This window comes from Pelodiscus sinensis, chromosome 2, assembly GCF_052426305.1.
Source record: "Pelodiscus sinensis isolate ZL-2025 chromosome 2, ASM5242630v1, whole genome shotgun sequence".
Lineage (NCBI taxonomy): Eukaryota > Metazoa > Chordata > Testudines > Trionychidae > Pelodiscus > Pelodiscus sinensis.
Window position 1 is genome coordinate 60,024,201 of NC_143053.1, and position 23,668 is coordinate 60,047,868.

At 40.6% G+C, this 23,668-nt stretch overlaps 1 protein-coding gene across 2 annotated transcripts in view; it reads left to right on the top strand.

Annotated features, from left to right (window-relative positions):
• MYBL1 (MYB proto-oncogene like 1) overlaps positions 1 to 18,291 on the top strand; it is a 33,912-nt gene extending 15,621 nt beyond the window's left edge. The window contains exons 5-16 of one of the 2 annotated variants that reach the window (XM_006131469.5): positions 970 to 1,190; positions 1,959 to 2,142; positions 2,762 to 2,836; positions 3,625 to 3,726; positions 5,721 to 5,954; positions 6,667 to 7,032; positions 7,534 to 7,676; positions 8,051 to 8,165; positions 12,017 to 12,133; positions 12,232 to 12,336; positions 13,084 to 13,263; positions 15,629 to 18,291. In XM_006131469.5, coding sequence (XP_006131531.3) covers positions 970 to 1,190; positions 1,959 to 2,142; positions 2,762 to 2,836; positions 3,625 to 3,726; positions 5,721 to 5,954; positions 6,667 to 7,032; positions 7,534 to 7,676; positions 8,051 to 8,165; positions 12,017 to 12,133; positions 12,232 to 12,336; positions 13,084 to 13,263; positions 15,629 to 15,757 — 1,971 coding nt within the window. In that variant the 3' untranslated portion in view covers positions 15,758 to 18,291. The remainder of the gene's footprint in view (positions 1 to 969; positions 1,191 to 1,958; positions 2,143 to 2,761; positions 2,837 to 3,624; positions 3,727 to 5,720; positions 5,955 to 6,666; positions 7,033 to 7,533; positions 7,677 to 8,050; positions 8,166 to 12,016; positions 12,134 to 12,231; positions 12,337 to 13,083; positions 13,264 to 15,628) is intronic. The other variant, XM_006131470.5, reaches the window with a different exon arrangement.
• Positions 18,292 to 23,668: the final 5,377 nt, after the last annotated feature.

Sequence of the window (23,668 nt, forward strand, 5' to 3'; positions counted from 1 at the left end):
GGAAACTGGTTTTATGCAGACTGTTTAAAAAGGGGAAAAGACACCCTCCTTTTAAACAGTTGGAATAGAAAATCATTCTATACCTGCTTTACTTGCCTAATATCTCATGATGATGATCTCAGTTCTTCGGTTACATTTAGCCCTCTAGGAAAAACAGACAAGATATTTCATTACGTATGTTTAGAACAAGCAGTGCCTGTGCACAGTCTTCTTCACAAGAAATAAAGAACCATAGAATTGGAGGAATGCTCGAGAGGTCATCTAGTCTGGTCCCTTGCACTCAAGGTAGAACTAAGTATTGTAGACCTTTCCTGACATGTATTTGTCTAACCTGCTCTTAAAAATCTGTGTTGGAAATTCCACAACCCCATTAGGCAATTTATTTCAGTGCTTAGCTACCCTGACAGGAAGTTTTTCCTAACATCCAACCAAAACCGTCTTTTAAGCCAGTTGCTTCTTGTCCTATCCATGGACATTAATTAGAACAGTTTACCTCCCTCCTCCATATAACAAGCTTTTAAGTACTTGAAAACTGTTATGTCCCCTTTGAGGTGTTTTCTTCAGACTAAACAATCCAAGTTTCTCAATCTTCTCTCAAGGTCCTGTTTTCTAGACCTTTTAATCATTTTATCAAGTAATTTAAGTATTTCTGTGAGTGAGTTGGCAGATGATACTGAAATCTAACTTGGTTAGCATATACTTTTCTATAGCTAGTATTTCTTTGACAACATAGTCTTTTTAACTTTAGGAGCAGAATTTTATACATAATTCTGTAACCTGGACTCCTTTCAATGATTATCAGGGATCGTCTATCCACACATTCTCTAATCCTTAATTTTTAATATATCTGTTTTATTATTCATCTCTTTTCCAATGTTAATTTCACAAGTGCTCTGTTTGAAAAAATTGGATTTGAAATCCTATTATACTAAATGGTCTGCCATTGCTACTGTTTGATTTTTGTTCCAGGTTATTGAATTAGTTCAGAAGTATGGTCCAAAACGTTGGTCTCTAATTGCAAAACACTTAAAAGGGAGAATAGGCAAGCAGTGCAGAGAGAGATGGCATAACCACCTCAATCCTGAGGTAAAGAAATCTTCATGGACAGAAGAAGAAGACAGAATAATCTATGAAGCTCACAAACGTTTGGGAAACCGATGGGCTGAAATTGCAAAACTTCTTCCTGGAAGGTGCTTTTCAAATTTTTTTTTAACTAAGCATAAATTCCAGTCATTACATGGATTTTGGAAAGACCTTGTAACTTTGTAAAGATTATCTAAATGTAAACAAAAAAAATTCACATAAATTCATTGTCTCCCTATGGATTTTTCGGTATTTGCCAAAATTTAAGTTTACCTAACCCTCCTCCCCAAACAAATAAAATAAACCAGTCACCCTAAAAACCAAGCTTATGTCTTCTAGTTAAAGATAACTCTCATCTTTAAACCATGTTTTCCTCTCTGTTGGCAGATCCACAAAAACGTAATCAGCTGGAGTAATATGAGCTTCCTCCATATATATTGTTCAAATAACAACACTGTTAACCATTACTAATACAATACCATACCCATCTCATCCTGAATTTTTTCCCCATCTCTTGTTAAGGAATACTGCAAGGCAAAATGTAGGAGATTTTAGATCTAAAAATTGTCTAAAGTTCTGCAGGAGTTAAATTGTGGGTGTGTTTTTCTTACAGTTTTATATTTGATAAATAAGAGATGAAAACAGTATGGTCCTATAACATATTCAGCTGTTGAGGTTGTCCAAACAAGAAAAAAGATATTCATCACAAGTTAGGGAAGTGGTGAAATGTATGTGGTAAATGAAGAAAATTGTTGGTGTTATTTATAAATGTTTGCAATGTGGTGATTTTGTAAAATGGTGTAATTTACATTATTAAAAATGGCTCTTGAAATACAGAAACCAAGTTATCTTCCTACAATATTATTTTATTTTAGGACAGACAATTCAATAAAAAATCATTGGAATTCCACTATGCGAAGAAAAGTGGAACAAGAAGGATACTTACAAGATGGAATCAAGACTGAACAGCCTAGTTCATCAAAACTTCAGCACAAACCTTGTGCTACTGTAGACCATTTACAAACCCAGAATCAGTTTTACATACCTGTTCAGGCACAAGTAAGTTTTTTAAATGTACATGCCAAAATTTATTCATTGCAGTATATATTTCTTCTTTACTGTGGGCATATTATAAAATAGAAGTTAGCCTCTGAAGAGGCCACCTGTCAACTTAATTTTGACGTAAAAACCTAATATCAATAGAACTGTTTCCTTGATTTGTTTTAAATTCATTGTGGCAGTTGTTTTCCAACTAAAATTTCCCTGCAGAGTTCCCCACTCAAACCCTGCAACTCCTAAAAATTTGAAAGTGCAATTGACTTTCATTTTTGTTTTCACACTGAGTGAACTGCAAAGTAGAGAAGCAGATTGTTTTAAATTATATCAAGTTTTAGTAACATAGGTACATAATTTTTTTTAAAACTGAATGTTACTTTAAAATGTGGCCTCAGTGCAAAGTTTAGTCTTTTGCTTATGATAAAATCATGTTATATAATTATAATTTGTCTTTTCTAGTTTCAAAAATATCAAGTTGGAAAACAGACATTCATCCATAAAATTAAAGATGATTTAATTTGTCAGTTTTCAGCCATTTAGTAGTTTGATTTGAAAATGTTTGGCTCCCAATCAGTCTCTAAAGTTTTTTATAATGTGCAAATACGATATTTTGAATTTTTAGATTCCAGGTTACCAGTATGTGACATCAGAAGGTGGTTGTATAGAACATGTTCCAATTTCTTCTAACTTTATTCAGGTAATTTTCATTGGCAATTGTAGATGAAATAAGGTTAGCTTATTATGGTTCATTTCTTAGCCTTAAAACACAAGGATTCTGATTATAGGTGTTGGGTGTGGGATCATATACTGCTGTGCCCCCTCTACTCCCTCCTGGATTTCTGCTTGGCCTATGAAGGGGTATATAAAAGGGGCTCTGTTCTTCTGATGGCCTGTCCTCTGATAGACAGACAGTAGTGCATGGTGGCAGGGGGCTTCCCACTCTTGGGACCTGTCGAATAGTAGTGTAACCAATAATATTTTATGCAGTTATGTGACTATTCAGTTACATAATATCTAAACATGAGTTTCAAACTAGGGATGTATGTGGATTTATTCTGAATATTGTTAACCAAGCATGTGCTTAAAATGCCGGTGGTCATCTGGAGTAGGCTTTATTTAAATGTTCTCCTGGGTACTTCCACTAGAGAGAGAATTGGGGAATTTTTGTTATAAAAGCTTAGTATAGCATGCTGAATGTTCACAAATAGTACTAAAACTTATTAGAGAACTAGCATGACTTCTGCATGCATAGATTGAAAATCAGACAGATCTCCTGTGTAAGCTGGGCATTGAAATCCTACCAAAATCATGTAACTGACAGCCTTATTCTAAAATGGTTGTCAAGCATGGCTTGGTAGCTTACATAATTCCTCTCCTAGCATGTGCAAGATGTAAGAAAGTAAAAGTCTCGCTAGTAAAAAGAAGTGTTACATTTATTGCATTCTATTAACTGCTTTTATCCTGTTTTCTAAATACCCTTTTCAGCAGCCATTTGATGATGATCCCGATAAAGAGAAGAAAATAAAGGAACTTGAGTTGCTTCTTATGTCAGCTGAGAATGAAATCAGAAGAAAGCGAGTATCGTCTGTAAGAACTGTACATTTATATAAAAAGTTCTTTTTGCTTTTGCGTTAAGATCAGTCAGCCGTTCATTAATGGATGCTAGTATTTCTATAATAGCACTGTTATCTTTAATATGCTTTTCCAAAATTGATCAAATTTGGTCAACTTGAGGGAATGTGCATTTGGTTTTTTTTCTTATATAGTATTTTTATCTGGAGGTAAATACTATGGTATAGTCAAGAGCTTTTTTTCATAATGTAGATCAAGCTCTTAAAATGGTAACTTTACACTCAGCTCTAATTTGAGATCTACTCCAGCAACTTCTAATTTTTGGAGTAATTGTGTAACTTTCAAAGGGGTAACCATATGAAGAAGGACTGCAAGATTTTGTTACCTTAAAAACAGATACTTAAAGTCAGATACAGTTGACTTAAAAAAATACTTATTTTCTTAGGTAAACCATTTAGTTGATCAACATAGATGATGAAAAAAGCCCATATTTTAATATATTTCATTTTCTACCATCATCTCACAGAAAAGATAGCAAAAGAGACCTATGGCTAGGGCCTTCCTAATTTCAGGGTCTATTTTGGTCAATGTTGTGGTCCTAAGATTTTAAACATTGTAAGTTTCATGGTTTCAGATAGTGAAATCTGAAATGTCAGTGTTGTAACTGTTGGGATTGTGCTGCTGCCAGCAGCACTGCAAAAGTTAAGACTAGCATGGTATGGTACTGCCATCCTTCTGCCCTGCTGCCTTCAGAGCTGGGCCCTAGATAGCAGCTGCCACTTTCTAGCTGTCCAGCTCTGAAGGCAGCAATGCAGACATCAAGATGGAATAGTATGGTATTGCCACCCTTAAATCTATGCTGCTGGTGGCAGGATATACTGCCTTTGGGATCTACATGCCCAGCCAGGAGCCACTATTTTCTGGCCACCCAGTGCTGAAGGCAGTGTAGACGTAAGGGTGGCAATGCTGTCACCCTCCCTACAATAACCTTGCAACCCCCGTCTCCTACTCAGTGCCTTTTTTGGCTCAAGACTCCCAGTTTGAGAAATGCTGGTTTTCCCTGAGCAACCTGTATAGTATAGGGTCAAAATACACAAGACTAGATTTCATGTGAGAGATCAGATTTCATGGTCCATGACACATTTTTCATGATTGTGAATTTGGCAGGGCCCTATCAATGGTTCTGTGGAACACAACTGTCTTCTGCAGTTCCCACGATGGTGTTCATAAGGGGACATTTATTTTAAAAGATTACTTTCTTCTGCCATGCAAACTTGAATGATCTGTAAAGGCGAAGTGAATAGTGAAGCAGAACAATTTGCAGATGAGAAAGTTAGTCAGAAGCAGTGAAGACAGAGAGTAACTTCAGGAAAGACGGAAACAAGCTACATGAGTAGGCAACATAATTACATATGAAATTCAGTGTAAAAAGATGCCAAGTAATGCACGTTGAAGGGGAAAAGAGAAAAAAATATATATGGAGATATACTTCTCTCAGAGAGAGTGGGAAGGGACTTTTCAAGGTCATTGAGTCCATCCAGTCCCCTGCCTTCACAGCAGGTCCAAATACCATCCCTGATAGATTTGCCCCAAATCCCTAAATGGCCCCCTCAAGGATTGAGCTCCCAACACTGCATTTAGCAGGCCAGTGCTCAAACCACTGAGCTATCCCTTCCCTCTCTGAGTAAGGTTAAGGATAAAGAAGATAACAAAATAAATTTAAGAGAAGGGCAATGTTGAATGTGTGTCCTGTAAACTTAAGTGAAATAAACGTGTAATTGAATTACTTCCCAAGTTAACTTTTGGTGGAGAAAGGTGGGGAGATTATTGAGCTGAATAAAACTGTTATAGAGTACATCCACTGGAGAATGGCAAACATTATTTCTGAAAAAAATATTACTATGCAATGTGTCCGTAATAATGTTTATGTAACTTGTACTAAATAATGTTTCTGACTAATTTTCAATTTCTAAATTGAATAAAACAACACATTTCTATTATACTACTAGCAAGCTGGAAGTTTCTCTAGCTGGTCTGGAAGCTTCATCATGGAAGATAGCATGTCTAATACTCTAAATAGTCTTGGGGAACAAACAAGTGAGTTTTACAGTATAGATGAGACCCAGGGTGCATCTGCCCAGCAGAATTCACCTACCAAGTATCTGGCTGTGGAGGCGAATGCAGTGTTGTCATCTCTACAGACCATTCCAGAATTTGCAGAGACACTAGAGCTTATTGAATCTGTAAGTTTGGAAGTGTGATGTTCTCTAGATTTCAATAAAAAGTAATCCATTTACTTGAAAAATGTTCATATTTGCCAGCCAGCTTGAAATTACCTATCTGGCACCGCGTGAAGTATAATTTCACTCTGTTTATTGTTTTGTGTTTTGTTTTGTGTTTTGTTTTGTTTTTGTTTTTTGTTTTTTTTTGTTTTGTTGGAAGTCATGAGAGAATTGTACTGAAAACAAAGTATATACAATTGTCTGGTTGTGTAAGAGAAGTAGGTGAAATATTTAATCCAGAGTGAAATGCCTTAGTTAAAAGCTTGATTTTAGCTGAGTTAAATTGACATTTTTATGCCAGAAACTGAGGTAGCTGGTTGTCCGAGCCGAACAACCAATCTTAAATGCATCAAGTTACTACTGTTTAGACTGTAAATGTATGCTTAAATCAGATTGTGTGATTGAGTGGGTAACACTCAATATTATTTTAATAGTGTTTAAAAGATTAGTATTAATACTATTTAACTTCTCTGGATGCTTTCAGTGAATTATAACTAGTTTCTAAAGTTCATATGTAGATGCAATATACGAAGAGTAACTGTTGCTGACATGAAATATTCCAAACAGGAACTTTGCAATCCACAGCTTCAATTTGGAACATTTCAGATATGCAAAAATTAAGATAAAACGCAAGTACATCCATGCCTGAGTGTCTTGTATCCTTATATTGTAGGATCCAGTAGCATGGAGTGATGTCACCAGCTTTGACCTTTCTGAGGCTGCTAATTCCCCTGTCAAAACTGCTCCAGTAACATTAATGAGGATTCAACATAATGAAGGGGCAATGGAGTGCCAGTTTAATGTTAGTGTTGTTCTTGATAGCAAAAAAAATAATTGTAGCAGTGGAGAAGAAGCAATTCTTTCAACATCCCCTTCCATAGCTAAGTTCAGCACCCCACCTGCTATCCTAAGGAAGAAAAAAAGATTGCGAGTTGGACAGTCACCAGTCAATGAGCTGAATGATGGGTCATATAATGATGCTGTCAGTGTTTCACTGAAACAAACACCAGTGAAAACACTACCCTTTTCTCCATCACAGGTATGAATTTCCTAATACTGCTAGACAGCTGGTAGTGCAATGAACTGACACAAATTGCAGGATTCTTGAATAGTACGTGGTAACTTTAATTGAAATGTATTAAGCAACTGGTTAGAAAACATGTTAAAGGATTGGCTGAATCAAAGGGTGAGCTTTAATACAAAAGAAATGGGTTATCAGACTTGCTTTCTGGGATTGACTTCCGCTGCAGTTTTACATTTGGTCAGAACTTTTCTTCCTGCACATACTAGAGGTGGTTCAGATTTGACTGTGTAGCTGCAAGGCCTTGCCACATCCCTTTTATTTTTTTTAAAGAAAATTCAAATTCAGGTTTCACTAGTAAATTCAGCTCATATTGTGGGGCTAGAGGTGTATACATTTTAAACAAGTTAGTAGAGATTTTTGGTGCAAATCATGTGGAATAGTAGTGGGGGTGTTTTTTATTATTCAACATAATGTGAGAGTTCATGTTCTGTAAGTTGACTTAATTTTTTCTTTTAGTTTTTCAACACATGCTCTGGAAATGAACAATTTAACCTTGAAAACCCTGCATTTACATCAACTCCAATCTGTGGGCAAAAAGTCCTTATTACAACTCCTCTCCACAAGGAAATGACACCAAAAGACCAAAAGGAAAATGCGGGGTAGGATGACACTAAAGATTTGATGTTAAAATAAGAGAGAATCTGAGACTATGCAAAGTCAAATCTGTATATGTGACTATTAATCTTTTTAAATGAAGTCTAAATATTTGCATGCAAATATAAATCAGCCTTAATATTTTTCCTAAGAAATTACTTTGTTTAATTTTAGTTTTCCCTTAATCTTTTTAATATTGAAAAAAATGAAAATTAGTCCAGATATACTTGGGACATATGCCTAGTGACTTATTACTTCATGTATGTGTGTCTATGTTCCCTATTGTATAAAGCAGTAAACAGAAAAGCTAATTTTTCTTGAATTTGTCATATAACTTTAATTCTATCAGGAATCATGAACTTTTTCTCTGCTTGGATAGTTTTAGAACTCCAACAATTAGAAGATCTTTACTGGGTACCACACCAAGGACTCCAACTCCTTTTAAGAATGCTCTAGCTGCTCAGGAGAAAAAATATGGCCCTCTCAAAATTGTGGTATGTGAACTCTTTGCCTGTTCATTAATGTTTCTCTTATTTAAGACTGATTGATTCCCTTCATCATACAAAATACTGAGTTATAAAGTGAGCCTTAATGTGAACATTTTAAAAAACAGCTAAATTATTAGTGCTGTTGGAAGGTTCTGTACTTTCCAATGCTGGAAGATTAGTCTTCCATTTATCTAGAGCTTCAGAGAGGTAGCCAAATTAGTCTGAAGCAGGAAAAACTTCAAAATCAACAAATAGTCTAGTATAAGGATGTAAAAGACTAGTTGACTATCCGATAAGCATTTGCTTATTGGATAGTATTTTGACTAGTCAATATCCCCTCTGCTCCACCCCCTTTGCCGCCTCTATAAGATAGAGGTGGCAAGGGGAGGAAGGGTACTTCAAAGTAGCTGCGTCGCACAGCGGCACTGCCACTTTGAAACCCCCAGGCGGCTTTTCAAAGGGGCAGCTGCCGCACAGCTGATCCATGGATCAGCTGTGCGGCAGCTGCCCCTTTAAAATGCCTCCTGTGCACCTTTCAAAGGGGCAGCTGTGGAGCCCAGGATCAGCTGGGGACTCCTCAGCTGATCCGGGGTTCCGGGGAAATGCTGTGTGGAGCCCGGGATCAGCTGGGCAGTCCCAACTGACCCCAACCTCTGTCCGGCATTTTCTCAGAACCTGGGATCAGCTGGGGCCACTGACCCTGGGCTCCATGGTTTTGAAATGCACAAGAGCCCCCACTGGGGACTCTTGTGCATTTCAAAGCAGGCACTCATATGCATCCCAGAGTCAGCAGGAGTTTCCGCTGGCCCTGGGCTGTATGCTGAGTTCTACATTCCTCCTTTGAAATGTACAAGAGCCCCTGATGGGCTCTTGTACATTTCAAAGGAGGAATGCGGAAGTGCCTATAGACTAGTTGATGGAAATTCCGTCGACTAGTCAATTAACCGCATTTTAACATCCTTAGTCTAATAGCACCTTAAAGACTAACAAAACATGTAGATGGTATCATGAGCTTTTGTGGGCACAGCCCACTTCTTCAGATGTCCGGAGTGTTGAAAGTCCAGGACAGTTACAGCCTGGGGCAGCAACAGCACAAGCTTCCCATTTATGCCCCACCAATGTGCTCCAATCATTTTTTGAAGGGACCATCTCTAGGGGGAAAAGATTCAGGCCCCATGCTCATTCTGCTGATATCCTCTAAGAACTTGTCCTCTAAGAACTACCACTTAAGTTTCATATATAACTTACATTGCTCAGGTGGGTGAAAAACTCATCCCCCTGAGTGATATAGACTACATTGACGTAAGTTGCTCTGCAGCCTAGTAATGAAGAGCAGTTCTAAGAATACCAATAAGGCTTAGTCCGTTCGCATGCATATAGTTTGGTTTATGCATGTTAATGCCATGATGCAAAAATCTTAATACTTTATTTGTTTTTATTTTGGAATCAAACCATGTTTTTCAAGCCAGAGGGTCTGAGCATGTTGTGCTTCTTCAGTTAGATAATAGATAATGCAGATAAGTGTGTGCCTGTCTCTTTTTGACACTTAAAAACCAAGTTCAGCCCTGGTGTAAACTGGTGCAATTTCTAGTCAGCCATCTCACATGAGTGAATTTAGTTCTTATACTTCCCGGAGTTAGCCACTGGTCAGTTTCAGCAGTGGCTGACTTGGGGAAGTCTGGAGCAGAGCAGCTGGGGTGCTGCTGGGTTGGTCCCGCAGCGCTGAGGGGCGCATCCCCCCCCCACTCCACCTCAGACCCTTCATAGCCCCCCCTTCCTATAGTCCGGCATATTTGATAATCTGGCACCCCCTGGGTCCTAAAGGTACCGGATTATCGGAAGTTTACTGTAGTACATTCTTAAAATAAAATCTGGAATATTCTAGAGAAAAGGGAGCTTTCATGAAACCTCATATAAAACGACAGTGTGTTTTCTTTGATTCTTCTGACTTTTTATGGGTAGCTTCTTTTTGCCATTATAACCATAAAATAGCTTTACGCCTATGCATTTTCAAATAGAGTGCTCATATTAGCTGTACTTCTTCATGCTGAATTACTTGTTGACGCACAGGAATTGAAGCCAATGGATTTACAGTGTTTGGGTGTTTCTTTGTTTCCACAAACATTAAAGGCACCTCACATTCAGCTAAGGGAATTGAGACCACCTTTGCTTATACTTCACTCTGGATTCTAACTTCTGCTTATCACCCAGCAAATAATAACTTGACACTCCTGCTTTTACCACTACTATCTTGGCTTTTAAAAACAAAATTTTGGACTTAGTGGAAACCCACCCCCTACCTGGTACATAAAGGGATGATCTGTATGTGAAATTATATACAGTATTTGTATATAGTACTCATCTGAAGTGGGTTTCCCCCAAGAAACTCATGATCCTATATATTTTTGTTAGTCTCTAAGGCTATGTCTAGACTGCAAGCCTCTTTCGAAAGAGAGCGTCTAGACTGCACGCGGAATTTCGAAAAAGCAAGCCGCTTTTTGAAAGAAAGCACCCAGTGAGTCTGGATGCTCTCTTTCTAAAAAGCCTGTTTGCTTTCAAGAACGCCTTCTTTCGAAAGAGTACTTTCGAAAGAAGGCGTTCTTCCTCGTGGAATTAGGTTTACCACCGTCGAAAGAAAAGCCGCATTCTTTCGATTTAATTTCGAAAGAACGCGGCTGCAGTCTAGACGCAGGTGAAGTTTTTTTGAAAAAAGGCTACTTTTTTCGAAAAAAACCCTGAGTCTGGACACAGCCTAAGGTGCCACAGGACTGCTGCTTGTTCTTGTAGTATTTTATGGTTATTAGTTTCTTAAGCAAAGATCTATTGTTATTGTCAATACAAATTTCTCCCCAAAAAGGATCACATTTTTGTAATACATAAACCATAGTGCCATTTACAGGGGATGAAACATCCCGATTGTGTGTATAGTCTGAATTTGCAAGTATAAAATAAAATTGGACATTCTAATCCAATAATGTATATGTTCAGTTTGAAATGTCCCCTGCAAAAATAGTATAGGTTTGGACCTTCCTGGTTTGGCACCCTTGGGACCTGACCAGTCCCGGATTAGGGATTTTGCTGGACCAGAGGAGGTCATTTCTGGTCCCCCTGACACCAGCCCCCTACCAGCCCTGGCCTGATTGCTGGCCTCCTGGTCCCCTTCCCGCTCTCACTAGCCCTCACTACCTTGTCAGATCCTGCTGCAGCACCTGGCAGCCCTGCCACGTCCGCACACCGGGCTCCTGCTCCACACTGTGCAGTTCCACTACCACATGTGGCGCTCCCACTGCCCTGCTGGGATTCCTTGCTGCAGTATGGCAGTTTCCCACTTGCCAGCCTGCATGGCTCCCATGTGCTAGCTCTCCATTGGGACTTTCTGGTCCTGGAATATTCATGGTCCTGCCAGACCACGGATGTTGCTGGACAAGAAAATCCCCGTTAAAAGAGTTTCAACCTATACAATGGCTTGTTCTACTACGATGCGATTCTTCTCAGGGAAAATTAATTATTCTTAGTTCTGTTGGCTAATAAATACAAACTGGTATGTAGTTTATATAAAAACTTTCCTTGTTTAAGATTAAAAATGTTTATATGCTTGATGGGGAAACAAGCTGGCTAAAAATAACTTGGAATAATATAGCATTGTTAAAATCTGTGCAGCCTTGAAATGCTGAACTGTAGTTATCAAATTAAGTAATTTGTATTCCTTGATTTGTTGATGTATTTTACTGACACTTATCTTCTATGGAAGAGATTATACCTCCTTGCTGTAGTAAACAAAATGGATGTAAAATGTGGTGAAAGCCAGCAACTCATACATTTTCTGTGCCTTTCCCTCCACCTCCGATTTAAATCAGTCACAGCCACTTGCCTTCTTGGAGGAAGATATTAGAGAGGTTTTAAAAGAGGAGACGGGAACAGACATATTCCTTAAGGAGGAAGATGACTCTGTTTATAAAAGCTGCAAGCAAGAGGTGATGGTGCAGTATATTGCCATTTTTTGCTACCACTATTGTAATAAAACAACTCTTAAATTGTAGTAATTATTTTCTTTGTAAAATGTTGATCACAGCACACTTCTGCTAAGAAAGTCAGAAAGTCATTGGTATTGGATTCTTGGGAAAAAGAAGAACTTGGCGCCCAGCTCTTCAATGAAGATAATGTTTTGGATGTACAGGTTGGTACACTAGTAAATAATGGAGCTGGGAGAAATTTTGATGAAAAATTTAACAAATATTTCTCCATTTCTAAAAAAAAAAAAATCAGCTTTAATTAATAGTCACCCTAGTTCTAACTATTGACAAGTAAGAGTAAACTTCATGCAATTAAAAAAAAAGTTGTCTCCAGTTTCTTCTTGGGGAATGCTCCATGCAGTGGTATGTGGGAGTGTGTTTTGGGAATGTCTGGATTGTATTGCAAGTGTGGATCTTTTGTTTGTTGGACCACTGAGTTCTTGGATGGCAGTGGACAGGGGAAATCTTGCCTGTTTAGTCAATTTTAAGGACGGATGGTGATGAGTAGACCTGTTCCATCCTTGGGAAGAAGGCCACTGGCTGTAGTATGGTGGTTATAGGATGGGAAACTTTTGAAATAAAGGGGGAAAAGGGAGAATTCCAAGGGTATGTCTACACTGCCACCCTAGTTCGAACTCGGGTGGCTAATGTAGGCATTCGAACTTGCAAATGAAGCCTGGGATTTGCATGTTCCCGGGCGGGCGCCATTTTTAAATTCCCATAGTTCGAACTACCTGCCCGCAGCTACATGCGGCACGGACTAGGTAGTTCGAATTAAAGCTCCTAATTCGAACTACCGTTAAACCTCTTTTTTCCCTTTTTTGTTTTTTTTGGAAGTAATAGTTAAAGGTTATTTTACTAAATACTAACTTTTTATTCCTCTTCCCCATTTCTTGTCTTTTTGCCATTAGTCAGAAAATATCTATACTACATCTTTACTAATGATACCGTTATTGGAAATACATGACAACAGATGTAACCTGACATTGGAGAAACAGGCTATGACTTCAACAAGCAAAACAAATGCAGTAATTAAAAAGAAACAGAATTCTTGCACTTCAAAAAATGTCAAAACAGAAAAGTCTCTTCAGGTCTGGATTCAAGATACCTTTTTGTTAATTTCATTACCAATGTCAACTGTTAAATGGTCTCTAGTCCTTTTTTTTTTTTTTTTTAAGTTTGTACCTCAGTCTTTTGGTAGCTGATATTTTTGCCATCATTATTATTTGGGTCAGTATTTCCATGATTCCTGTCTTTTGAGCTTGTAATTCAGCCAAAGAAAGTTACTTTGTGTCTGAACTGGACAATTTTTAAGTAAACTCTTTTTATTTGGATTACAGGTAGTCCCCGAGTTACGTGGATCCGACTTATGTCAGATCCGCAGTTACGAACGGGGATTTTCTCGCCCCGGAGGACTCGAGCTGCTCCCCGTCTCCCTGGTCTGCTGAGACGGGGAGCAAAGCGGCGGAGGACCGGGGCCGGACCCGCGGCCGCTTCCAGATCAGCTGGAAGCGCTGCGGGTCGGGCCGGGTCCTGCGCGGCTTTGCTCAGCGTCTCCCTGGTCTGCAGACCAGGGAGACGCTGAGCAAAGCGGCGGAGGACCCGGGCCGGACCGCGGCGCTGATCTGGAAGCGCCGCGGTCCAGCCCGGGTCCTCCGCCGCTTTGCTCCGCGTCTCCCTGGTCTGCTGGGGGGGACGCAGCTAGTGCCCCCCCCCCCAGGAGACCAGGGAGATGTGGAGCAAAGCCCGGGGCCTGTGGTAGAGCAGGTGGGGCGCTGCTGGTTGGTCCCGCAGCACCGCTCCTTGGCGCTACTGGACCAACCCGGCAGCACCCCAGCTGCTCAGCCCCAGGAGTCCTGATTCAGCCGCTGCTGATCAGTTTCAGCAGTGGCTGAATCAGGACGCCAGGGGCAGAGCAGCTGGGGTGCTGCTGGGTTGGTCCAGTAGCGCTGAGGAGCGGCCGCGCTACTGGACCAACCCAGCAGCACCCGAGCTGCTCTACCCCAGGTGTCCCCAAGTTAGCCGCTGCTGAAACTGACCAGCGGCTGACTACAGGAAGCCCGAGGCAGAGTTGCTCTGCCCCAGGCTTCCTGGAATCAGCTGCTGATCAGTTTCAGCAGCAGCTGACTTGGGGATGCCTGGGGTTCTTAATTGAATATGTATGTAAGTCAGAACTGGTGTCCAGATTCAGCGGCTGAATCTGGACGCCAGTTCCGACTTACATACAGATTCAACTTAAGAACAAACCTACAGTCCCTATCTTGTACGTAACCCGGGGACTGCCTGTCCTTACATTCTGAAATTAGACGTATCAGTTTTATTTTAGGATTGAAACACTTGGTAATGTTAAATGGCTAACATTTATCAGAAAAGTGGTTCTGTGTAATCACAAATTTCCTTTGGGACAGATTCTGGTTTGTGGTTACATGGCAGTAGATTTCTCACAGCTCCTTATGCTAGCTCTTTAAAGGACTACGACAAATCAGGCCTGAGGCAGAGACATTCTACACATTTGCTTCCCATGCTTGAATGTCAGTCCACAGGATTTCTGCAGAGTTGGGGAGGGCCATATCCACTACCATCTTCCACTCATCCCACAATGTCTAATTCTCCCCTCTTTCACAGCTGGCAAACATTGCTGTGTTTTAAAAAAAAAAAAAAAAAAAAAAAAAAAAAAAAAGTACCTTGCATCCTTTCAAGACACCATGCCCCTCCCAGTTGTCAAAGCTTCCCCCTGAACGGCAGTTACTGGGCATTGTTAATACTGCATTTGCTGCCTTTTGAAACTTCACCAGAGTAAAATAAATGGGAAAACATTCTAAAAGATGGGTTTTACTCGATTGGCTATTGCAACATCAATTACAATGCATATTTCATTTTAAGAAAGCCTCTCTTGATACTTCACTTCTGTTGCCTTAGAGCTTTCAGCATGGCACATAGGGACTGCTAGTGGCCTGAAAAAATCAGTAAACTTTGTCACGCAATTTATGTATTGGGTATTGCAGAATACATGAACTCTAACAATAAAATGTGGTATTACAGGTTGGACTTTCCTGGTCCAGCACCGTTGGGACCTGACTGGTCCCAAACAAGAGAATTTGCTGGACCAGGGGAGGTGTCCTCTGCCACCTGTCCTGAGCCAGCTAGGCTGTTAGTTGTGCTGTTACTGCCCCTAGCCCTAACCATGTTGCTGGCCCTCCTGTCATTAGGCTCCCGGGCTCTATGATCTAGGAGCATCTGTAGTCCAGCAGGACCACAGATGTTGCTGGACCGGAGTGTGTCAGTTTTCAGAGGTGCAACCTGTACTTGAATTTTTATGATTAATAAACTGTTGTGAAATTTAGTGTGGATAGCATTTAAAAGAGAATCTGAATTGGGATTGTATTTAAATTCTGAAGTATTCCAAATACAACTATTTAAAATGTATAATTTTCTTTTAACTTTTTTTTAATATAGTCAAATTGTGAATGGGAAGCAGTTGTTTATGGAAAAACAGAAGATCAGCTTATCATGACTGAACAAGCAAGAAGATATCTGAGCACATATACAGCTTCTGGCAGCACTTCAAGGGCTCTAATTCTGTGAGGATCGCTGCAACTTATAAAACCATACCTTCCCCTTACAATTAACACTAAACTGAAGGAGATTTCAGTTAAATATATGTGAATGAAGTCTTTGGTTTTTGAGACATCCTTGTAAAGGAAAACTTGTCTCTTTAATTGGCAAAAGGCTGACATATCATGCTTTTCCTTTGGAAGTAAAGGATAGCACAAACAATCCTGAAAGTAACTTTTTTCAACATTAAAAAAAAAAATCTAAAGCAAGGTGTAAATAGTATTTGAGTAAATGTCAGTGTACACTTTTTTTACCCCAATTTTTCACATTTTTCTTCATGACATACGTTGCTACTCTCCAGTTAATACATTTTTTTAATGTAGGATAGGTTTACAGGTACTTCTGATTTCTGAATAAGCAACATACATAGCTGTATGAAAATGCTTTTGCTTAAGTGCTCAGTTGCTTATGTAGCATTTTTTTTCTACATATAAAGAAACACGATGGAAAGGAGTCTAAAGGAAGGATAGAAAGTTGCACTACTAGTTTTTGGTATGCTGCAAAAACAATAAAATTAACTACAGTGTTAAATATATTTATTTGAGAATGGTACTAGAAATATGATAGTAGGCAAATGGGATGAATTAAGTTTTTCATTAGTGTAAAACATCAGTATTCATAAATCTCAGAAACTGAGACAATTGTTGAATGTATTGTACAGTATGTAGGAACAGGGAAACTTTTGTAAATTGGAAGGGATTCTGTCTTTATAATTTATTTTCATTTTAAAGCTTAAATGTAGATATTTATGTGTACATAGGTTGTCTAGAAGCCAATGTTGTTTCCTGTTATAACAGCTAAAATGGTAAAGGACAAGTTTTAACCTTGAAGTATTGAATAGCTGCATCATTACAGTCTGTGAAGCATATAAATCTATACTGTATGTTACATCTACCTAAGGATTGCACTATATACCCTTCAAATCATGTTGGTCGGCAAAGTAGTTTATAAACTATTCCTTTATAATAATATTACAGGTATTCCGATAACATGTTTTTAATTAATTATATGTATGAGAGCAAGCTGGAGGTCCTGTATGTGACCCTATTCATGAATTAAAAATGAATGAATTTTATTACATGTTTAAAAAAACTTGGCACCTTTGTTTTTAAAAACAGTCTTATCTGCACTTAGAAGTTTGACCATTGTATATTTACATACTAAATATTAGAAGAGGGAAGAGAACATTTTTATTTATGAAAATATTTGTCCTTATTTAAACCTTTACAGGTTACAACAGTTGCTTCAGTTGCCTATTTTAGGTATTTGCACTTACTTTGTCTCTTTTGAAGGAATGTTTTGGTTTGCTTTTGTTGTAGAGATTTTTATGTAGTTAATTTCTTGCAGATTATATAATTGTGTGCTATCAACAATACTGACAAGTAAATAGAATTGTACACTGTAGTTTTAGCTATTTATAATTCAGACACTCTTCCTCTCCACTCCCGGGTGTGCTGCTATTGATAATAGCAGAATCGGCTTGCTGCTATGAGAGATGGAAAGAGCGGGCATCATATGCACTGTATGTAAAATTTCCCAAAAAAAAATGATGGCAGGTTCTCCAGTTATCTTAATGAGATCAACCATTACTATGCCGGATATAGCAAAATTTATGCCACAGAATTTATACCACGTAATACCAAGATCTTCAGAAAATGGTTTGTTATTTAATTTGAACACTTGGTATATGGTATGTTGAAAAGCAATATGTGGTTATTTAAAATACTTTTTAAAACAGCTCATGGGTTCCAGTATTTTTAAAGAACTGTTTAAATATTGAATGTTTTTAAGCCTACTATAGAATCTAGGCATTTAAAAGTTACATCCATTTTAAATCAGATTAAAAGTAAGAGAAATGCTTATAGAAAAGAGATCTAAAAATCCAAGATGTGCGAGGATTATTCCTCATTCGTGTCAAATGGGAGGAGCCGATTAGAACCCCTTGGCATGGTGGTTTTGGTGTGTTCATTGCTAGCAGTAGATTTCACAAGGAGAATCCAATTTGTGGCACAAAATGAATGAAAGTGATTAAGTTGCATAATATGTAGAGAGATTCTTGTAATTCTTTCATGCCAGGAACTGGATTTTTCCCCCCCTGGATTTTTTTTAGAAGAAATGGTTGCACCAAAGACACCAGTACCAAGGTTAAACTTAGTTATGATAAGTAGTATTTATTTGAATTGGTATTGGTTGAATCATCTAGTTAACTGCTTCTTTATTGCTTTAGCAAGAAGGTTTTAATCTTTTTTATCATCTTTTGAATGTTGTGTGCATTTGCATTTCTTTCAGTTTATAAGTAGACTATACATGCAGCAGCCAAACATGCATGAAAACTGACTACATATATAATTCATTTTGTTTTAAGGTTTTGATAAAATGTACAACAAATGCCTTGATGAAGTTGTTTTTTTGTTGTACAATGAACTTTGTTTCATGTAAGAAAATCTTGCATATAATGCAGACCCATATTAACAGCAGAAATAAAGCATCTATGTACAAGGTTACTGGAAAGGCTCTTGTTTCTTATGAGAAATAAGACTAGTTTGGTTTGTTTATTGTAAATGTTCTAGTTACATATTTTGAGAGAGTCTGAATGGAAAGCTGCAATAATTCCATAGCTGTCGATATGGAGAAGGGAAAACGTCTATGGGAATTATTATTTTGGTAAAGTGATTGTCAAGCAGAGGCTGTAGTGTGACTTCCATAGCTTAATTTTTCAGCTTACCTTTTAATATTCAGAAGAAAACTATTTTTGTTTTCCATTTCCCACTTATGTTTATTACAGAGATTGTCACATTGGATCACAGAATGCATCACTACTTGTTATTCGCTAAACGACTTACCTTTTCCAATTCCAATCTGGGCACACTCCACAAGAGCAGTTGCCACGTCTATCGCTTACCTGAGAAGAATTCCACTGCATGACATATGTTCAGTGGCCATGTGGTCTTAAGAAAACACTTTTGCAAAACATTATGCACTTGCTTCAGGACCCCTCCAGCATACTAAACTAGCAAAAGCTGTATTATAAACAGCATACTTACCTGATCCGAAATCCCTACCTCCATAAGAAAATATTGCTTTGAAGTCACCTAATGTAGAGCACTCCCAGAGATGCTGCTCGAAGAAGAAAAGGAGGTTACTCACCTTCCTGTAAATGATGTTCTTCGAGATGAGTGTGCCTGAGGGTGTTCCACTACCCTCCCTTCCTCCCCTCTACTTTGGAATGCCCTTATGATAACATCTATAACACATTGTTTGCCGGGTTCCAGATAGAGAAGGAACTGAAGGGGGGGGGCGTACATGCGCGATGGCTCCGGGGAAGGCTCGTGTGCACTGCGCATGCGCGGCCCCCAATGCACTGCTAAGAAAAATCTGTTGAGAAGCAGTGGGATGCTCAACATCTTATGTGGAGCACCCCCAGGGATGCTTATCTCGAACATCAGTTACAGGAAGGTGAGTAACCTCCTTTTTCTTGCTTTTTGCTAAGAAGTAGTTCATTCCTATCTACCTTTACTCACCCTCCCTTTCCTGGAGAAGGCCGCTCTATTTGAGGGCTATACAGGCTACTTGTAGTCCCCTTAGTGTAAGTGAAATTGCTGCTGCATTTGTGACTATAACTTTTACCCAGATTTGCCACCTCTTGGACCATGGATTCAGTCTTACCTGTTATGTTTGATAGTTTTCAAAACTGTTCCATGAAGGGTGTTCAGGAAAAACAACCCTCAGTAAATACAGAAGATTACATTAAGTCAAAATCGCATTACCTGTTTGAGTAATTGAGAACTTGGAAGAAAATGATCATCTGGGCCATCCCTAAGTGGGGAGTGAGGCCTGGGGTTACTCCTTCCTGCCATAATTGTGGGGAAAACCCTCTGTCACAGGCCCCGCACCACCTCTTCCTGCCCTTGCTAATCAATATGGGCTTAAGAAAAATAGATCACTCAAACTAAACTGATCTCTTTGAGATTTAAAGTTTGATTAATAAAGATAATATTCATATAATGCATTATAGGGCATTTGGTGCCACATGACATTTTGATTAGAAAGATACAAAATTAACAGCAATCATTAAATGGATTGAGAGATGGCTAACTCATAGATCTCAAAATGTAATTGTAAATGGGGAATCCTCGTTGACCAGATGTGTGTTTATGGGGGATCTCCAAAGAAATGCATTCTTGAGACTAGACTGTTTAATATTTATGAATAGCCTGGAAGAAAACACAATTATTACTAATTAAATTTGCAGGTGACACAAAAAGTGAGGAAATAAATAATGAAGAGGATATATCACTGATACAAAGCGATCTGGAACACTTTAAGTTGGGCACAAGCAAACAATATGCATTTTAATTGAGCTAAATACAAATTTATATATTCACAAAGAGTGTATACCATATTTACATGATGGGGTCTCTGTTGTGAGAAGTAGTAATTCTGAAAAAGACCTATGGGTTGGGGTGGATAATCAGCTTATATGAACTTGAAGTGCAATTCTGTAGCCATGATAGCTAAATGCAATCCTTGGATCCGTAAACAAAAGACTCTTGACTAAGTTGTTTTACCTCTGTATATGACACTGATGCGACCATTGCTGGAATACTGTGTTCAGGTTTACTCTCTACAATTCAAGAAAGATGTTGATAAATTGGAGAGGGTTCAAAGAAGAAAGACTAAAGGATCAAAAAATGTGCCTCCTAGCAATAGACACAAAAAGCTCAATGTGTATGTAGCATAACAAAGAGCAAAGGTTGATGTGATTACAGGCTATCAGTACCTACGTGGGCAGCAAATATTTAGTAATGGATTCTTCTTCAGGTGATGTCCCCGTGGGTGCTCCACGTATGGTGACGGGCATCCCTAGAGCTGCAGATCGGAACTTTTTCTAAGTAGTTGCTAGTCGGGCTGCACATGCGCAGCAGGTGTCTTGTGCTGCCGGCAGTGTGACAGTTGATTGCGGCCCAACCTCCTCCCCTCTGTTCCTCTTCAACTGCCTGTGGTAACAGGCGGACTTGTAACCTCTCTTGCCTCAGGTGTTGTTTCTTCACACTTAATTGCCTTCCCTTATGGGCTATTGCCCTTAATTGATCAATCAACTTCAAAGTAGCAGGGTGCCTAAAGAGTTACAGACGAAAGTAGAAGATCTCCCTTTCAATAAATAAAAACTTTTCACCATGAACATAGATGAGATCCTGCATAGCAGCAAGGACACTCACACTACACTTCACACCCTTGGCATGTACACACTACCATATCGGAGAAAGAGATACACTCCTTATAGCAGAAATAGGGACAACTATTACAGCCTCATGATGGGCCCACCATATACTATATTCACAAAAGACAAAGTTACACTAAGACTGCACCCATCGTTCGTGCCTAAGATTAGCTCCTCTTTCCATGTTAACGAGCGCTAATGGAGGGCCTGCACTATACAGTGCTTAGTAAGGACAAAGTGACTTTGAGGCTGCACCCGATGCTCCTCCTTCAGCATAAGCTTCCACATCACTGAACCCATTATCTTGCCTACATTCTTCGCAAGACCTCATGCTTCATCCAGAGAGGCAAAGCTGCATTCATTGGATGTACTTTGGCTTTTTACAGTGACAGAACTCGGAGTTTTCTCAAGACCCCATGACTCTTTGCTGCTACGACTGGCCTTTCAAAGGGCAACCCTTTGTTGACTCAACGAATTTCAAAATTGGTAGCGACTTGCATTCTCCAAGACCATTTGGAGTTTACAGTTAACCACTCTGGTAAACTGCTGCCAACTCTACCAAGAGCCCATTCTACCCGGGCTATGTCAGCATCCACGGCATTCTTAAAAAATGTGCCTCTACGAGACATTTACTGAGAAGCAACGTGGTCCTCTGACCACGCATTCTCTAAACCATTATGCAATAATTCTCCAGTTGGCAAACGATACAGCGGTGGGTACAGCAGTTCTGTCCGCAGACAATAAGCAGTAACTCTGAGTCCCACCAACCGCATGGGACACTGCTTGGTAGTCACCATACGTGGAGCACCCCTAGGGACATCACCTGAAGAAGAAAGGGAGTTACTCACCTTGGGTATGTCTACACTATAGCGTTATTTTGAAATATCTTATTTCGAAATAGTTAATTTGAAATAAGTTATTTAGAAATAACACGTCTACACATAAAATGCATTTCAAAATAGCTTTTTGCTATTTCGAAATACCACGTGCACACTGAGTGGACACTGATTTAAGGTCGGCCGGAACCAGGTCAGGGTTAGGGCATCAGGTAAGGAGTGTCTTTGTGTGGCGGTTGCCTGAGGTATCTGAGGCCTGTGCTTAAAGGGACACCCTCCCCCCTTGCCCCCGGGCAGCCAGTTCTCAGGTGTCCCTGCTTGCTTGCCTGCCTCGGTGTGGGACAGCAAAACCTTTGTGTCTTGGAGTGCCCTGGTTGCCCTCATTTGGGACACCATAGGACTCTGCAGCATGGAGCCAGAGCTGCCCCTGGGCACTCTGGTGCTTCTCGTGGACGCGTTGCTTTCGGCCTGGCTGCACTTGCTGCAGGCTGCCATCTGGGAGGTCCATCGGGGGGCTGTCAGTATCCAGGAGGCCCTGTGAAAGTGCGTCCACCCTGAAGAGCACTCACAGCCTCCCTGGTCTGCCCACTGGGGGCTTGTGCCTCATTCCTCCCTCATGTCCTTCCACATACCCCTCCTTAGCCCCCTTTCCTAATGTCAAATAAAATACACGTATTTTCAAAAATATCAATTCTCTTTATTTAACAATACTGGTGGAGGGGAATGAAACTATGGGGAGACCGGGGAAAGGAGGTGGGAGATGGGAGGAGAGAGGGTGGGAGAGGGGAGGGGGAAACTGGAAGGAGGGAGCTGGAAGGGGGAAGTAAGGGGAAGAAGGGGGAGGGGTAGCTCAGGGGGTAGAGGTTTTGCCGGGCCAACTGTCTCCCCGCACAGCGGGTGTGGGGGGCTCAGCGTCCCCGAGGGGATGGGGAGGAGGGTATGGAGGTTGAGGTGAGGGTGTGTGGAGATTGAGGAGGGAGAGACAGGAGCGGGAGAAGGAGTGGGAGGATCAGCGGGAGCTGAGGAGGCAGCAGGTGCTGGAGTGGCATGAGGCAGCACGCTCTGCACCAGCGTCTGCAGGGCTCGCAGGGCCCCCAGGTGTTGGTCTCGGTACCCTTGCAGTGTTGCAGTGGACCTACTGAGCCCTCGGGTGCAGGAGGATGTCCCGGGCAGGGTGGTGCGCCCTGCACACGCAGTTGGTGCAGCTGTGGAGAAAGAAGAGAAGTCGTCAGTTCTTCCTGGGGACACAGTGGGTGAATCCCAGCCCCCCCTCTGCGAGGTGAGGATGACCGTGCCCTGCACCGTCAGAGCGCTGTGCTGGCACAGAGACCATGGTTGGAATGTCCGGCTATCCCCGGGAGTGGGAGCTTCCCCGAGACCGCACCCATGCCACTGTGCTGTGTATAGTGCGGCCAAGGTGGGGGGGAGATGTCCCCTGCCTCTGTGTAGAGGGGACTTGTGAAGGGAGGGTGTCCTGCTGTGTCCCACCCTGGGTCAGGAGCATGTCCAGTCTCTTCGCACATGTGTGTGGCTATCAGGCCACGGCCCCTGTGTGGCATGCAGCTGAAGCCACCTGCCCAGGGGTGGCATGGTATGTACTCCCACGTGCACAGGTTGCTGCGTGATCCATGGTAAACAACGCCCATGCGCGTGGTCCCTGGTCTCCCTTCCCACCCCCCTGGGAAGGGGACAATGCTGGCACTTGCATGGTGTGGCCTCCCCGGACGACCCTGGTGACTCCCTGCTGGGACAGCTCGGGGGTCTGGCCAGCGTGGCACCCTCCATGGCACCCTCCATGGTGGCTCCTCCTCTGCGCCCTGGTCA